The following is an 18,047-nucleotide window of genomic DNA, read 5'->3' as shown; positions in this document are numbered from 1 at the left end:
AGGAAGGAAAGCATTTTGTGCTTTGCGCTGCAATTGTTGAAACGTGCCGATAATTATCGGTTAACGTTAACCGTGTGCTGCGCGCGAGAGAGCGTGAACAGATGGATATTTGGTTATTTGGCCAACTTTATTTTTCGTTCTGTTCGGTTTTTTTTTTTTTTTTTGGTAGTACGATGTCCTTTTGCGTCCCGTTGCTGTTGGCTCAATGTTGGGTTTTTTTTCGGCTCCCTTTTGTTGGTAGGGGTTAATGTAATCGGTATTCAATACGGAATAATAATACAGAGGTCTTAGTGCGAATTTCATTGCAATTGCTATGCTATTAATGTTCAGTTCAAAAGCTACACGTTTAAGTTGCTCTTAGGCCTGAGAGATGATCTCGAGGTTTCCGAGGGGAACCGAAAAAAAATAAAAATGAGTTATTAATCATTAATTACTTTAATGATCTTTACATATTGCGTAAAGGTTGTGATAGCACGGATAAAATTTACCACGCATTACCGATGTCAAACCTCATCTGGACCGCAATTTCGTATCCAGTAACCCAACGTTGGGTAAATAAAGTTCAAGGAAAGCCAGAAATGACAGGTCTTAGGAAAAGCGATACATATCATTTCATACTTACATATTAGGCGTCCACTCCAAGGTCTTGGCCTGCTGCAGGAGTCCTCTAAATTGCTCACGGTCGAGCGTCGTCGACAGCCAATCAATAATCCCGGCCAACTTGATCCTTTCTGGTAGACGCATCAACTCCACCTCAATTTGGGCCTACCATGCCTGTGGAGCCAGCCGGTGATATAATCTCATCCTGATCAATCCCCCTTAGCAAGGACTGACTTCGCTGTGTTAAAACGTGTTAAAATAAGTCTAGTGAATAGTAAAATAGTCGAGCTAAAAGAGGGTCGACCGGTTTCATTCTCATGACGTGACTAACCCAACCCAGCATGGCGAGCATGATCTAGTCCGCTGTACGACAGTGAGTTCATCGTACAGCTCAAGCATAGAGCTCGTCGTTGCAGCGACTGCGTCATTGTCCTTCCACACATATGGAGCCAAAAATCCTTCGGAACATCTTCCTCTCGACCTAAGTGGAGTTTCCTCTGGCCGTGGAAGATCATATCTCAACAACACTGATGTAGTCGGTGCTGACTTCTAAACCAAAATAAGCGAAATTTTGGACGAATTCGAAGGTGTGCTCAACTATCTGCGTAACATATCCTAAGCTACATTAAACTGTATGGTAATTGCCGTGAGGTATCTGTGTATTGCATAAGTTAAATATGCTTTATTGTAATAGATTTAAGTTATTAAAATTAAACATTACTTACATAGCTTACACGAAGCTCTTCATACGAAACTTTACACACCACAAACAATCTGTGACTGAGTGACTGCGACTGTTGACACATGAAGGGAAGGAAAAACCAGTCGTATAGAATGTGATCTTTGTCGTACTTTCGCTATCCTAACTAAATGGCGAGATATACCGGCGCGTTGGCAAACTTTATACAATGAGAACCCTTTTTAAAAATCTGATTGCACTAGATTAGATTAGTTCCAGTTAGTTATTCTCACTCAACAGTACTGTGCCTGCATTTTTACCCTACTCGTTTTACCAATGAGCTATTATAGAGGGAACGGATGCAGCGACCGTTCCCGGTGCGGACGTTGCAGCGGATCGGCCATCTCTTGAGCGTCCAGTTTTGTCATTAATTTCCGGACATATTGTACTCAGGTTGAAGTTCGTTATGGTGCTACTCGATGCACCGCTACTGTGCGGTACAGAAACAGCCGAGCTGGAGGACATGCCCGGTATTTGCTGGTGTTGCTGCTGATGGTGCAACTGTCGGTAGTAGTGGCCCTGATGGGAACTGGACGTTTGACCGTAAGCAGACTGGGTGGAATGCACGTTTGCATAGCTAACTGCCGGTGCGGGGTTTATGCAGGACGAAAGATTCAAATGGTGGGCATGATGGTGGCCACCAGCAAATGGTGCTGAGTAAGCTGGTTGTTGTTGGTGAGTGTCGTGATGTGAGGATTGGAGCATTTTTTCGGACGAATATTGCGTGTAGTTGTACGATGAAGCAGTGGTGGTGGATGCAGACGCAGGCTTGCGACCGACCGTTCCTGTGGAGGACGTGCTGTAAGCGTCTGTTGCTAAATTGCCAGGTTGTTGATTTGGCAATCGTTGTTGCTGCTGTTGCTGATGATAGTTATGACGGTGATGATGGTGGTAGTTTGGGTACAATGATGTGTCCATTTGCGATGCACTGTGCTCCAGTGTTCCGGACGACCCAATTATTGCGTTATTAGACACATTTCCCAAAGACGTGTAGGTATAGTTCGAGGTGCTAGAACTCATGGTGGTAGAAGCCATCGTAGAGGCGACTGTAGTGTGGCTTACATATTCCATCGCAGGAACAACAGTGCTTGGTTTGTGGGTTTTCTTACTTTTTGCACCCGAGTGCTCAGAAGGCCCACCAGGAGTTGAGGCGGGATATTGCTTTTTCTCCCCAAAGGATGGAAGATAGTAGGGTGTGTAATCTTGTCCCATCGATTGGGGATGATTTGCGTTGGGGTTATTGGTGGCGGTTGAAGAAGATCCCGTCTCCAACATTGAACCTTCCGTGTTCGTTTGGTTGTAGTAACCTTGCGCTACTGATGACTTGCCGTAGTAAGGTATGCTGGACGATGCGGCAGAGTTCGTTACAGCGCAATTCCCGGACCCGCTGTAGGCGGATTCTCCGTACGAAGAGGTAATGTACCCGTTTTGCTGGTTACTAAAGTTATATCCCTTATTGTAATCCATACCGGAGGAGTTTCCAAACGAATCGAAATTAAGTATGAGTGGACCTGCTGTACTGGGAGCACTCTCCAGCGTGTTAGTGCCGTAATCAAACATCTTATCCTTTCGTCCATTCTCGTGTCCAACGGATGCGTAACTCGAATGAGTGGGGTACGAGTTTCCTATCAGCGCCTCGGCGGAATAGTTATTGTTAACCGGTTTCTGTGGACAAACGCCGGAATTGCTTCCCATTGCAACGTTGCTGTTGGTATTGCTGGAGTAAGATTTCGAAGGCTCATTCACGAGCTGGCTTACGGACAGGAAGCTACCACCGGGTGGTGCCTCATTCTGTACCGTCCCAACAGAGCTACTGTGTGTGTACGATTTCTTGGCGTGATTAGTAGCAATCTTGCAGCTTGCAACGGCTGTCGGCTTATTGCTGGTGCCAGCACCCACAGCACCACCAAATGAATTAACACCCCCGGAGGTGTTGAGTGCTAAATCGCCATTTAGTGTGGGTAGCGTCACGGGTGGAAAGTATGGAGAAGAGCTATCGTTCAATATGTTGGATAGTTTGCTGGGCGATGACCATGTTAGATTATGCTCTTCGCCCGGTGGATGTGCGAAAAAGATGTCCGACTTGTAGTTACTCGTCGTGGTATATCCTGCCGATGTTGGGAACTCGATCGTAGGGACAGTCTCGTAGCTCGTTTGCTGTGGCTGTTGGTTTTGAGTGCTGTGAGATGAACCCGTAGATTGACCGTTGTGCACTCCTGCAGCCATCCAGGAAACATCGTACTTGGATTGTGTCTGCTGTTGAGACTGATTCTGTACCGGATGTTGCTGATTGTGTAACCCGTTTCCTTTGTTTGCCCTCTGGGAGACTTTATCCGGCTTTGCAGCAGGTGTTTGCTTTGCCGGGAAGCTGTCTACATTTGGCTGATGATATTGTTTAGTGGACAGCTTCGGAGGCGTCCCGTACGCTTGCGTAGTATTGGTGGAGGAGACCGTCACTATCGAGGATTGCGCATATGCCGGTTCCGTCTTAGTAGAAGACGTAAGGCTAAACGTAAAGCTGGTGGCAGGTTTTTCGGTGGCTAGTAATGGATCGAGCACATTAAATGATGCACAATAGTTGGCCGATTTGGGCACAGTTTTATGAAAGTATCCGTACGTCTCGTACGACGGTGTGGTCATTGTTGTCGCTAACATCGAACTGTTCGTGTACTGCGATTGAACGTTGCGGGGCTGTGAAGCGGTCGTGCTGGTTAGCGAGAATGTGAATTCGATCGATGGTTTTTCGATCGTTGAGCTAAACTCGTCTACCGCTTTCACCGGGTTCAGTGCGCCACAAGAAGAACCATAAAAATGTGTCGAACCGATCGCAGATTGTGCCGTCGTCGGGGCTGTACATGTGTTGGATGTAAGCGTGAATGTAAACGTAGCACTGCCAGGGAATTCCGTATCCGTTGAGAGGGATCTATTCGTGGAACCGACCGCTGTCGATCTGTTTGTTGCTACAGCTCTATTATCAAGCATATTATCTATCGATTGATAAATGGCGGGGAAATTGGTGAAACTGTTTTCCTTCGTCGAGGAACCGGTAACCGTAACGGAGCTGGATGTTGTCGTCACCGCTGTCGATACGTTCGCAGCCAATGCAGGGATCGAATGTATGGCTGGGATATCATGTCCCACCGTTGGTGCGCTTCCAACACCCATCGTATCCATGTGCCCATAGTTGAAATACGAAGAAAAACTATCCAATATTATACCATTCGTTTGTTCGTTGGTCGAAATGATGTTTGACTTCGATGGTGGGTGTTCTATTGGCGCCGTTTCGTGACATTCGTCACCTTCTCCGGTATCCACGTGATTGCCAGCTGCTTTTCCACCACCGGCTACAATCGGAAAGCTCATTAGGTAAGCTGCGGTCGGTGATAGGGTACCATCTTCATTACTTCCATGCACATTAGATCCATCGGGGCCAACGTGCAGATTTGCAAAAATATCGTCCGCTAGTTCAGTTTGATTTAAGCTAATATCCAGTTGAGTTTCTCGTGCAAGTTCATTTACATTCGATGGAGTATTTTTCTGTTGTTCCTTGGGTAGGCTTCTACTAATCGTTAGTGCTAACGAGGACGGTTGTTGTGCTGGCATTTGAAGCTCGAGCTCGTTTTCTTTTTCTTGTGTCTCGCTGTCACCTTTCGCTAACGTTTCGTTGTGTCCTTTTCCGGGCTCATGAAGTCGTGCTCGTTTTGCCGCCGATGTATCGTGACTTTTGCTCTGGGGTGTACTAGATTTTCGTAATCTTTTACATTTTTCGACCAACCGCTTCCGTTTTAATCTAGGCGCTTTTGAAGCTTTTAAGGTGTCAGACGTACTTCTCCGTAACGGTGGTATAGGTATCTTGCCATTCACTATCCTGCCCGGGATAAGATCGATCGATTTTATTGTAAATTTACCCCGTTTGCTTCTGTATCGTGCTGAGCTGGCATCAGGAGGACGATTTTTAAGATTAATTTTCGATCGAACATCCTCGTTGCCAACTATTAGCAGCGATGAGGGAGGGGCCACGATCGGTACCTGTACAAGATTACCATTGTTTGATATTATTACACTTGTGGTCATTATCGGAGCGGGATGTAGAGCAGGTGTGACGTTTACTAAAAATATGAAAATAAGTTTAATTGTTAACTTCCTCACACCAGTTTACAGTATTGCACACCTACCACCATTTCCAGGACCTATTCCATTCAAGTGCCTTAATGTAGGCGCACCAGTAGCGGAAGATAATATGTTGCAAGAGCTACAACTGCTGGCGGCAATGTTTACCCCGTTCACTGTCGATGGAACACATTTAACAACACTTAACTCTAAAGACTCCGAACACGCTACACTCGCTGGAGGCTGTTTATCTATCACAGGTGGTTTTTTGGGAGCTGTTCCGGTGCGACGTTGCTTCGGTGCCGGTTTCTTTTCCCGATTACCATTTTCTTTCTCCTCATTTTGTCGCTGTATTTCCTCCTCGGCTATCGTATACTTGCACGGTGGAACGTTAATTTTTGCTTTACGCAATAATCCCGCCAGTTCTTCATTTCTCATCAGCATCCGTTTTAGACGTTGCTCTTGCTCCTTAACATGTTCTGAAAATGGGTCAATTGTGAATTTACTCTAAAATCTTTACAGGCTGGAGCTTGTCTACCTTTCAGTGGATCGTTACATTCTTCTACCAGCACCTTAATCTTTTTTTGTAGTTTAGTAATGAGCTCAATGGCCCGTTGGAGGATTTCCACCTTGCTGAGCGATGATGCTGGTTCATGGTCAGGAAGAAGATGCTGAAGATCTTCGAATGTTTTGTTCAGCCGTTCCCGTCGCTCCTTTTCCCAGATGCGATTTTGTCTGTAGGATTATTAACCCACATGTTATTTACTTTTTGATATTAAGTTCCAAGTTGTTAAACCAGCTGTGTCCACTTGATAGGGACCCCGGTACTCACGGAGAGGGTTTCTTTTTGGTCATCCTTTACTTCATCAGCACGTGTCGCAGAATGCTGCATGCCCCGTCAAACATATTACCGGATAAATACACTTTTCGCCAAATTAACACACATTTTGGATGGAATTCATCCAAACAAGCACTATTATTTCCTACGCCCAGACGTAAACCCACTCGTTTGACAGTTCGCTTTGTTTACATTTGGTTTACAGCCGCCACCGATGGAATGGCGGCTAATTAAGCGTTTTACAGCCGCCAGCGCGCATTCGCTTGCAGTTTGAATGTGAACATTGCACGTTCATTGTGGGAATTGTTTTAAGTGTTTTTTAACTTTATTATCATAAAAGTATTATTGAATCATATACGTTACAGCATTTTCCACAACGTATAAACGCATATCTCTAACGATTAGCTTCGTATATTGCGACCAGATAGATTAGATTTTCATTATCTCATGCTGCGAATTCCCTTCAGCTCAGTTTCTTTTTGTACATAGCTGTATGTTAATCTTATAGACACTAAAAATGCAAAAAGATGTTTATACTATAGTTTTGTGATGTAAGACCGACCATAGGGTGTTGTTCTTCTTCTGGGTCTCTACTAGTTGACTGACTGATTAGGCCTTCTCTTTTTCTTCACCGGCACAACTAGCCCAAAAGGCTTAGAACCTGCCATAACTGCGCCTCTCTTGGACTTTATTAACCCGTAGCTGAATAGTTAAGTCCTACGTACATAGGATTGGTCTGGAAGGGATTTTGGACCGGTCCTGTTGTGTGAAGACCGGTGCCGCTATCAATGCACCACCGGTCCACCCTCACTTAGAATGCCATTAATAGACGTTTCTGTACCATGCAGCCGACCAGTATGTTTTCACAACAGAGAATCGTTCCCTCTATCTTTGGCGTTCACTTTGGAGGATCACTCCATGGAAATGAGGCTACAAGCTCTCACATTCGTTGGTGTAGAGCTGGATTTATTCAACAATCATTAAGATAAAAAAGGTAATTATTATAGATGCAAGGAGTTTTTTTTAATTCCATCTCTATGTTCTCTGTTGGAAAGACCGTTCAACGAGGAAATCATTTAAGATTATTCTCTCAGTTGTAACACTCCGGGCGGACTATGCTTATCTCTACTAGGTTTGTTATTACATCCATGAACAGATGAAGATTGTTTAAAAATACGTTTAAAAAAATCTTAGTGGACTTTGAACCTGACTCTTTAAAACAGCATCAAGTACCTTTGTGATACTTCAGCAGTAAAGTGATACGATGATAAATAAGCTGATCAATATATCTTTACACCGTGCGTAATACGCTGCACGTGTAATTATGTTATATCTGCGTACAATACCTTTCAGTTCGTTTGTGCGGTGACTAATGCATCTTGCTGGAAATATACGGATGGTGTTTCGCGTCCACCGCACTTAACTTACCTCTGATATGCGGCGTGCGTGCGTTGTTCAAAGTACGCTTTAGTACAGCTGCACTCGGCACCCGTTAACGAGTGCCCTCCATCATTTCAGTGCGCGCTTCCTCACACACGCAATTGACTGGCGCAGTGACATGGTGGAAAGATTACCGTCCTATCGTCGAGGGCTTCAAGAACGCGACCGCGCTTCGTAGAGAGGAAGGCTTCGGAGATTTAGTTGTTGATTGGCCGCCACCAAGTCGGGACGCATTCTCCCTGGACAGACTCGTGATTCGTGTTGTATTGCTTCACTGGTGCACATCTGTCGTACGAAAGAAGAAAAGAAGCATTAATAGATAACCAAAAAAAAAACGCCAAGAACAATGAGTGATGCTGGTAGTGGAAGTGAAAGTTCTAGCTCTGGAGCTAATGAGGGTTCGGTCGATTCGACCGTACAAAATGCGATCAACAATCGCGGTAAGCTTGTGTTTGTGGGATGGTGTCTACTTGTATGGTTTCTCCCTTACAATGTTTTCTAATTTGAAACCTTCGTTATGTAAAAATGTGTCCGTAATGACGACTACGCAACCAATATCAATATAAGGTGCTTATTGTGTAACAGAATATAAATGGACCATTTCCTTCCAATTTTTACCTTCCAGCTCAGCGGGAATATCGCGAGGAGATAGTGAAAGATATGGCAATCGAAAAGATGAAACAGAAAATGCATGTAAGTGAAGCTGCACTCAGCTATTTATTGTGCCTGCTAATAGCATCACTGTTCTGCATCTACATTGCAGGACATCGTCGATCAAATGAGTAAGGATGTGGAGAAAAAAATGGACCTCGCCGTCGATGATCTGTTCACCGAGGTGAAACAGTTTAATCTTAAGAACTACGAGCTCAAACAACTGTTCAACGAAAAGGCGACCCATGGGATGGGTAGGGATGGTCCTAGGAAGAGTACAAAATCGGATGGGAAATTACCCGATAAGGTGTTTATGCCACGGAACTCGTTGCTGACTGATCTGTTCGAAGTGAAACACATCAAAACGATCTATCACATTTTCGTCGTGATGTTGATCATTCTATTCCTCAACACGGTGGTGCACGATTTTGTGGATACTGGCAGGTATGATGGAGAATTACGATTCAATGAAAAATGACGATTACTTACTTACCTTCTTGATTTCGACAGTATCAATCTGGGTTTTCGACCGATCATTGCTGGGTTCGGAAAGTTCCACATTGCACTGATGCTGTGGTGTTGTATGCAAACTTCCACCTTCCTGCTGTATCCCTGCTTCAGAATGTGGGCATCGTATCACAGGAACTTTACGCAGGGTAAGTAACAATGATACCGCTATATAAACTTCACTATTTTAATACTTCATGATTACTTCGGCAGGTTCAATCGTTCAAAGATGTTGGGACTGGACTGCCCTCGTACTGTTCGTCTCGTACCAGTGTGGATTTATCGTTGTCGCCATTAAAGCTCACTTGTGGTTTGATCTTCCACCAGCAAGTGGCGTGGCATATCTTATGGAAATGACTCGCCTGCTAATGAAAGCGCACGCCTTCATCCGCAGTAACGTGCCGAGAGCATTAACGAACGATAAGAAACATGCAGACTCCAAGCCGGCATCTCCAGACACGTATCGTGGCTTACCTTCGTTCTCAACCTATGTCTACTTCCTATTTGCACCCACCTTAGTATACCGGGATGAATATCCACGCACGAAGCAGATCCGCTGGCGTGTTGTAGCTCGTCATGCGCTTGAGGTGATTGGTGTCGTGTTCTACGTCAGCTTCATCCTGGAACGCTTCCTGGCACCTTTGTTCGCGAAGTTTGGCCATGCGAAGATAAGCTCCGGTAGCTTCGTCCTATCGTTATTCGGTAGCATTATGCCTGGTTCGTTATCCTTCCTGTGTGCCTTCTACAGCTTGCTGCATGCGTGGATGAATGGTGCAGCAGAGCTATTACGGTTTGCCGATCGGATGTTCTACCGTGACTGGTGGAACGAGTCCACCTTTGCCGGATACATCCGATCGTGGAACGTGGTGGTGCACGACTGGTTATACACGTACGTGTATAAGGATTGTGTCGAGCATGTGTTCCGCAACTGTAGGCCTGTTGCTACGGTGGCCGTGTTTACCGTGTCGGCCGTGTTCCATGAGCTCATACTGGCGTTTACATTCCGTTTCTTTTATCCGGTAATGTTTGTACAGTTCGAATTTCTTGGCCTGTTGCTGATGTTTGTCACCAAGCGTATGGGCAAGGATGTGGGAAATGTGCTCCTGTGGTTGGTGCTTTCCATAGGGAATGGCTTGCATCTGAGCCTGTACAACATGGAGTACTACGCCCGGCGAAATTGTCCGGACATTGGAGATTCTATCGTCGATTACATGGTGCCTGTATCGTGGTCTTGCAACGGCATATCACATAACCCCAATTGGACCATTACGGCACCATGGAGTCTCCCATGACGACGATGGACGATGGACAAAAGACTGAAATAGATGTAAAGATGTATCGTATAAGTCCTTCCGTAGAGATCAATGTTGTCATATGTTGTGCAAAACACAATAATGTTTGAAAAGAAATAAAATTGTCTTTCATTGCGTACCTTTCGAGCCAATCAAGGAACGTTTCATTTGCAAAAACACACAACACTCACCGGAAATAACAGAAAACGGTTACCGAACGTTTAGACACGATTCATATTATTCTCACCGCACGTCCAGGCACGATTATTTTTGAGAATACTATTAGTCTTGGATTAACCTTTCTGTCGAAAAGATTAATCGCGATTAATCTCTCTGACAGCAAGATTGCGCTCTACGCACGACGCACGATAAACGCAATTTTTGTAAACAATGTAAACAAACAAAAGTAAACAAAAGTTGGATGAAACAGAAAGCATTTAAGATTAATTTGATTAATCTTATTGACAGAAAGGTTAATCAAGGATTAAAGCGATTAATCATTTGGACAGAAAGATTAATCGAAGATTAATTTTGAGAATAACAACAATTGTGTCTAAACGTTCGTTTCACAAACATTTCTAGATCAGCTGTTTATTTAAAAAATGGTAAAAACATGTTAGCCGCCGTTAAGCGTTGCTCAAGCTGAAAGTGGCCGCCACTTCGATTTGTGGCGGCTTAAATCGAATGTAAACAAGCGAACTGTCAAACGTGGTAGATTTATGATTTTTGCGAAATAAAAAAAATGTTCGTTTTGTTTGCACAAATGTGCAAAAGTAGTTTTGTTGCAAATTTCCTTGTTTAATGTATACGATTCGAGTAGTTTCTTAGTGCTGTGGAATATAAAAAAGTTAAATACTAATCTGTTAAATATTCTGCCTTCCATTTGTGCGCTGCTGGTAGTGTTCTAAATTGTATGTTTGCCGAAATATATTCTCCCCAAAAGCGTAAACTTTCTTTACGTACAGAAAACTCAACAACTCACCGCGTCATCGATTGCCGGCTTGAATTAACAGCGCGTGCTGGTCGTTTGTTGTTCCCGCTTATTAACAACGCTCTCGGATGTTATCGTGCGCAACTTGCGTTGCTGTTGTGGCGGCGTGAAGTATACTGATTGCGTGAGGAAAGTTACAGTCATTCGCTTGCGCTCGTTCGGACCGTGTGGTGAACCTGTAGTAACGCGGGTTTCTTAAGGTAGCTTTTCCTGCCTTATTCCATCTAGAGAAAGTGATTCTGTACATTTGTTTAAGGCAAGTGTCCTAGGAACGAAAGAAACCTATGTTACTGTGAATTTATTTTAAATTTACACAAACTGCACTGCAATGAAGATAACAGAAAGGTAATTGTGAATAAAAAGTGTACATTTGTAGACATTAAATTGTTTTAAAGACTTAAGTGATTTGTGAGTAAAATTCGGAGTCCATAGTGTGCGTTTGGATCTTTTCCTTGCACAACATTATCATCCTTAATCCAACGCTGCTTAGAAATATTGGATTAGGTCAAGTAGAGAAATCAGCAAAAACCTGTTCCGATTGCATTGGACACAAATTAAGCACACGATGACACAGCTGTTTTATGCTCACTTGAAAACTACTTTTACTACACGTTGGCCAAGGTTAGCGATAGCGATATCTTATCAGTGTACCTGATCGATTAAGCTATAAAACAATTAACGCAATGTCACGGAATGAATGAATGACCGGCGTCATCGTTTAAGTGAGATAACGAAAAAAGAGTTTGCTAACGTCATTCCTATCCCTTATTAGCTATTCACCCGAAGAACGCTGGGTGCCACAGGATACCACATGCCTGGAAACGGAGCTATGTTTACCGGATGGTGTAAAGCATACCGGCAACGAACAGGATTCGCAAGAAACCGGCCCGATACTTCTATCGCAGCACGATGAAATCAAAGTGAAAGAATCAACGGATAAAAAGGAAGCGGCAAAACACGCAAACGAGCAATGCACAAAACTCAACGAACCGTACTATACCGACAGCAAACAAAATCGCACACTGGCGGAGGTTGTTACCGTGTCCACAACAAAAGGCGTATTCCATCAGGTGTGTATTATTTAATTCGCGCGATAAAAACGCGCGATTTTAAGCATTAGCACCATATGTAAACATCACTAAACGGACTTATTAACAGACTGTTAGCTGAGGTTGTAGAATGTTTGCTTGCAACCGGCAACGGTTATTTGACCGTATCGTAATGTAAATAATTTGCGGAAGAGCTTTCCCACCATCCAACAGAGCAATAACTTTTTGTTGATGCCATAATGCAATGAACACAAAGATAATGCACGATTATTTCTTCTTGCTTTGCTAAATGCACAACGTGCAAACAGGAAAGAAGCTAGTTTGCTTAAACGATCTTTTAAGATTTGAATCTTCCAAAGCAAAACGTTGCTATAAAACAAACGAACTTTATTGCCGCGTGGGCACATTAGCTTATCATTCGGCGTTGATGGTGCTGGTGCATGCAATTTTTCTGTTATTGTCTATTCAGGTTATAGCCCATTACAATGTCTAATGTTTGAATTCGGAAGTAGTAGTCACAACAGGGTAGCAATTTCCGTTGATTTCCGAGCCCCACTTACAAGCTGCATCCATCAGCTGTTCCTTATCGTTGCGTTTGTTATGATGATAGGCCACACAAAACACGGTGCCACCTCCAGCAAGCATTGCATCTAATTTGACCGAATGTAACTGCGTGCGTTACAATCAACTCCCCAACGACGTCATTGCGATGACGCTGTTCGGGGAGTGATGGCAATCAAGCTGCTGTCTATGAGCTTTTTCGTTCGGGAAACAGTTTAATTGCCACAATCGAGTGACTAAATCGATGCGCGCGCATATAAATAAACAAACATGCTTGATTGTCTTTGATTAAGTGGTATCATGCTACATTTGCGTGCCTCTTTTTCAATCGGTATAAATTATGAAAAGCGATACTTTCTGTTAGTATGCGTTTGCTATAATGTAGTTAAGACACAGATAGGTTATTGTGTTCTTGGCGAAGGTTTTTCGCATAACCTTGTATATTGTAAACGATGAAATCTTTATCCTTTCTCTTCAGTTGCTGCTCACATCTGCCGTGCTACTTCTGGCTGCCGCCTGTGGCATGCCAATTGGCTACTCAGCTGTCCTATTGCCACAACTCTATGATGCCAACGAGTCCCTGACTATCGATATTGAAATGGGTTCCTGGATTGGTATGTTTTCTTCGCTCACTTAATACTCTTTTAAGGGGAGAAATATAGTCTGCATGGTCGAAAATTCAATTCACCAACAATTTCTTGATGTCTCAAGTACCTTACACATTCATCAGATATTCGGCACACAAATTGCTAGTACTTTTCAGACAGTTTTATGATTTTTTTCATGAAAATTCAATTCCCTTTTAGATAAGATAGTTTCTGTTTTGAGCTTCTGCATGTATATCTCCTCTTAATGTGCAGCTTCATTCATTTTCTGTTCGTTCTCTTTTAAGCAAGCGTCCATAGTCTGGCAACTCCAATCGGATCGTTCGCCTCCGGTCCTATCATGGATCGTTGGGGCCGACGTCCCGCTCTCTTGCTAGCCATCGTACCACTCTTCACCGGTTGGGTCCTACTCGCTACTGCATCCTCCCATTTCCTACTCCTCCTGGGGCGTGTAGTAGCAGGAATCTCCGTAGGATTAATCGCTGCACCGGCACAAGTAAGCATATCCCGCCACTTTCAACGAGCTGCAACATTCACTTTGTCATTTCATCCTTAATGGTAGATTCTGCTGGCAGAAATAGCGGAACCACGGTTACGTGGCCTTCTGATCGGTGCACCGTTCGTGTCCTACTCGCTCGGCATCCTGCTCGTGTACGCACTCGGCAGCCAGTTCCACTGGCGTGAAGTTGCTTGGGGTGGTACGGTGCTACCCCTGCTGTCCTTCATCGCGCTGTTTTTCGCACACGAATCTCCCGTGTGGCTTGCCCGCAACGATCAGCCTGATCGTGCATCGGCAGCACTAACCTGGCTCCGTGGCTGCCCCATACAGGCGAAACAGGAGCTACACAAACTTACGGAACGGTTCGAGGAAGAACAGCAGCAAAACAATGGCCGGCCGCAGCGGTTCTGGAAATCGCTCGGTGAAATCGCCATCATTAAACCGCTCATCATCATCAATGCATTCCACGTGCTGCAAATCCTCTCCGGCACGTATCTCGTCGTGTTCTACGCCGTGGACATCATCTCCGATCTTGGCGGCAGTGATATCAACACCATCCAGGCGGCCGTACTTACAGCGATCGTGCGTCTAGCATTTACACTCCTGTACTGCTTCCTGCTGCTAATGATGCCACGCCGGCTAATGGTGACGCTCAGTGGACTCGGTTCCGGATTAAGTTGTGTGGCGATTGCAGCATTCATGTACATACGTGCCGATGAACCAAAAACCCAGTACGATACGTATGTCGCCGCGATACTTATATTGATCTACATCGGTGCCAACACCGGCTTTATGACCATGCCCGGCATAATGATCGGTGAACTGTTGCCGGCTAAAATCCGTGGCCAAATAGCGGGCTATCTGTTTACCATCTTCAATCTGTTGCTCTTTAGTGTGGCGAAAGGGTTCCCGTACGCTAAAGCAGCACTCAAAACGCAAGGTCTGTTCCTTATGTTCGGTTTCGCCTCGTTCGGTGCGTCGTTGCTGTTGTTCTTTTTGCTGCCCGAAACGAAAGGACGCACACTGCACGACATTGAAGACTACTTCCAGCAGCGAAATTGGCTCTGGATGAATCGAAAACGTGCCCCGAAAGATCCGTCCGTTGGTGGCGAAGAAGGGCGACCACTGTCGAACGAGTGAGCGTGTGCCAATCGCTGGTGGCAGTGTAGCAGGAAGGATACATCATTTTTATGTGATATTTTACCGTACTTTGTAAGGGCCATTCTACATTAATTGAGTGAATGTTAGTGGGATTTTGGCGGAAAAAAGGGAAGAAAAATACCCACACAAACACAGTCTGTAGACATTAGACGTTAGACAACTTAATGCATTCCATAATCATGGATTCCAGTGAGTGTGCATGTAGAAAACAAATGGGTATTAAGCTAGAAAGTGTAACACAGAACATTACCTTATTGAAAATATATACTTTTCAATTCAATTCAGCTGTACTCAGGACATCCAGGGGCTTAGAAACGGCTTCTACTATTGGTGGCCTTCACTTTCGGCATCGATCGGCACTGGAACGGACACCACGGACGTACCTGTGGTATCATTTCCGGCTCACAGTTGGGGAAGTAAGCCGAAAACGTTCGACGGAACCTGTCCGGTCCGGAGTGATAGGGCACCATACTGGTCCACCATATGCGACCCTCCTGTATTTGAACGTTTTTGAATTTTCTGTAGAATTTGTACATTAAATTGCCAGCCTAAAAGAGAGAGAGAGAGAGAGAATAGAGGCAATTTACATTCGATTTTGGTCACACAATGCGTACCGTTGATTCCAGCTTTGATTTATAGTTCCAGTTAACTTGCATCTTCAGATCAATATCTTTACGTATTGGCCATCGCATTGTAGTCGCACGCGGTATGAGATAGTTCCAGAAATGTTTACTTTCCAGCAAAGTTGCTTTTCTTTCCTTGGGCGTAATGGGCACTCCATATCGATCGCGTATCCAAGCCTTCAAGATCGGTAGCTGATCAGCGCACGGGAAGGTCGCTAGCAAATATTTCGGATCTTCGGCAAGTCGGCGAAGTGCGCGCTATAGAAACATGGTACTCAGATGAACAATCTCACCGTAAAGTAACAGTTGATAATTACCTTCAAGAGATCCTGCAGAACGGACAAATCTTTCGTGCCGATGTAGTCTACTTTGAGCGGGTCAGTTGTCGCCGGAGGAGAATCCTGTCGTTTCACATCCTTTGCCATCTGTTCCTGCCAATGTTTCTTCTCCTCGTCCCAAGTCATCTTGGCAAACTTTTCGATCGCTTGCTCAATGTCTACGTCCCGTACGGTTCCAGATGCCTCCACACCGAGTGCACGCTGTATCGCACTTTTAATTGGACAAATTGGTGCGCTCAGTTCATGTCCACGAAAGATGCTATCGTAATCAAACTCAAATGGGACCGGTTTGTCGCAGAATTTAAAGTAACGTTGGTTCACGTTCGCCATTGACTCTGGTACAAGCGTATCGGAACCCTCCGATGCTACGCAAGTACATTTTTGTGCTTTTAAAAGTTTCTGTTGCAGTTCAAACCGATCCCGACACTCGGGACATTCGTTGACCGGTTCTAGGATCGCCATCGTTACCGCCTCATCGACAAGGCGTTTGAGTAAGCTCTCGACTTGCCGTTTAGCGTCGTCCTGCGCCTCTTTGTCTGCCCATTGCACACATTGCGTCTGCACTGCCTGCATCAGGACATTCCGGGCCGCAGTGCTGCGCTTTAGAATTCCTAACAACTGAACACTCTGTTCGTCCAGCTGGTGATGTTTAGGACAGAGCATCTGACAACATTCCTGCCGGGCGACCATGTTACGAATGTGATCATCCAACAGCGCCATTACCACCGCACTAGCACTAGTAATCGAATGATCACTGCTAGCTGTTGAGGTTATGTCCTGTGTATCGTCGGCAGAGTAAAAGTAATCACAGGAAGAGAGATTGCGACCAGAACCCCCGTATCGTGCAAACCAACGGGACTCCTCATTACGTATGATGTACTCTGGGTCACGATATCTTACATACCGTCCTAAAAATTCATCACGATGTGGTTGAAACTGAACCGGAACGGTATACCCGGTAACGATAACCTTTTGGCGGGCTAGGTAAGGAGATTTGGAGCGAGAACAAGAAGACTTTGGACCGGACATTTCTGTACCTTTAACGTCCACACGTGACGCACCCTGGACCGGTTTCTTCGGTGGTAAAATCTTCTCCAAACCACGCAGCGTGGTCATCATATCGAGGTGTGCAATCGCTGATAGCAGCAACCGTTCATTGATCGTATAATCCTTCACACGGCGTGTGCCATCCTTTCCGGGACGGCGTATATAATGCAGTTCGAGCAATATCCAGATGAAAGATATATCATTCCCGCTGCAGAGAATCAGTGCCGTGCGTAAGATTCTTTTCGAACAGATAGGATGGATGCCCAGCTTGCGGAGGAGTGTTTCCGTGCGATAGAATGTACGCTCGTTCGTATCATCCGCAATGGCATCAAGCAGCTGGTCGCAGATCGCACACTGTTCGTCCGTTAACTCTTGGAACCAAAGCGGACTGCTACGTTTACGAAGGATTTTCGACATTTTCGCCTCTACAAAGGATAATTTCCTATCGTAGGACCGAGTACTATCACGCTTCCAGTTTGTTCTTACCTTTTTCTTTGAGCACTAGATTTAATCCCTCCATGTAGTTGTGGTAGGCTTTTACGGCGGCTTTATATTTGCGATCGAACGCATCACTCGGCTTGAAAGGTGTTCTTCGTTTGGGACGCTGTAGAGTGAAGGCGGGGTGAGTGATTTACAACCAATCCCAAAGACATGTTCCCATTATTAGCTTACCTGAATGAAAACGCTTTTACTGCGTTTGTTAATTTCTTCGTCGGACATGTTGAAAATTTTTAAACCACTAAAGAACTCCGCGAAATAAAAGTTCCAAATGAAACTGAACAGTTGTGTTTTCTTCCCGAAAAAGGAACTATGACTCACGCCAAAGGTTGGTACGTCACTAATCCAATGCTTTCTTTGATTTGGAGAAACTACTCTCGTACATTCGTAGTTTGGTTGCCGGAGTATACACAGAGAGTATACACCGGATACTCCGGGAGTATACAAGGATCATCACAAGACGCACCGTGTTCCAATGACATTTACGCAAAGGTAGTG

The 18,047-nt window shown here is 44.7% G+C and overlaps 4 protein-coding genes across 4 annotated transcripts; 2 read left to right on the top strand and 2 right to left on the bottom strand.

Annotated features, from left to right (window-relative positions):
- Positions 1–1,276: 1,276 nt before the first annotated feature.
- Positions 1,277–6,363, bottom strand: LOC128310255 (uncharacterized). Its single transcript, XM_053046851.1, has 4 exons — positions 6,282–6,363; positions 5,988–6,184; positions 5,515–5,928; positions 1,277–5,448 (listed from the first exon to the last, which is right to left on the bottom strand). Exons 1-4 carry the CDS (start codon positions 6,302–6,304, stop codon positions 1,610–1,612), a joined length of 4,473 nt encoding a protein of 1,490 aa, XP_052902811.1. The 5' UTR covers positions 6,305–6,363; the 3' UTR covers positions 1,277–1,609.
- Positions 6,364–7,876: 1,513 nt separating this feature from the next.
- LOC128310285 (sterol O-acyltransferase 1) lies at positions 7,877–10,332 on the top strand. Its single transcript, XM_053046889.1, has 5 exons — positions 7,877–8,167; positions 8,353–8,420; positions 8,491–8,822; positions 8,889–9,034; positions 9,099–10,332. The coding sequence occupies exons 1-5, from the start codon at positions 8,074–8,076 to the stop codon at positions 10,175–10,177; spliced, it is 1,719 nt and encodes a 572-aa protein (XP_052902849.1). The 5' UTR covers positions 7,877–8,073; the 3' UTR covers positions 10,178–10,332.
- Positions 10,333–11,361: 1,029 nt separating this feature from the next.
- On the top strand, positions 11,362–15,439 carry LOC128310283 (facilitated trehalose transporter Tret1-2 homolog). The gene is made up of 5 exons (XM_053046887.1): positions 11,362–11,513; positions 11,941–12,238; positions 13,257–13,392; positions 13,671–13,879; positions 13,946–15,439. The coding sequence occupies exons 1-5, from the start codon at positions 11,497–11,499 to the stop codon at positions 15,020–15,022; spliced, it is 1,737 nt and encodes a 578-aa protein (XP_052902847.1). The 5' UTR covers positions 11,362–11,496; the 3' UTR covers positions 15,023–15,439.
- LOC128310282 (uncharacterized) lies at positions 15,189–17,843 on the bottom strand. The gene is made up of 5 exons (XM_053046886.1): positions 17,724–17,843; positions 17,538–17,655; positions 15,984–17,476; positions 15,658–15,924; positions 15,189–15,591 (listed from the first exon to the last, which is right to left on the bottom strand). The coding sequence occupies exons 1-5, from the start codon at positions 17,769–17,771 to the stop codon at positions 15,352–15,354; spliced, it is 2,166 nt and encodes a 721-aa protein (XP_052902846.1). The 5' UTR covers positions 17,772–17,843; the 3' UTR covers positions 15,189–15,351.
- Between the last annotated feature and the right edge of the window lie 204 nt (positions 17,844–18,047).

This window comes from Anopheles moucheti, chromosome 2 (assembly GCF_943734755.1).
Source record: "Anopheles moucheti chromosome 2, idAnoMoucSN_F20_07, whole genome shotgun sequence".
Classification (NCBI taxonomy): Eukaryota; Metazoa; Arthropoda; class Insecta; order Diptera; family Culicidae; genus Anopheles; species Anopheles moucheti.
This window is presented reverse-complemented; position numbering and strand designations above follow the sequence as displayed.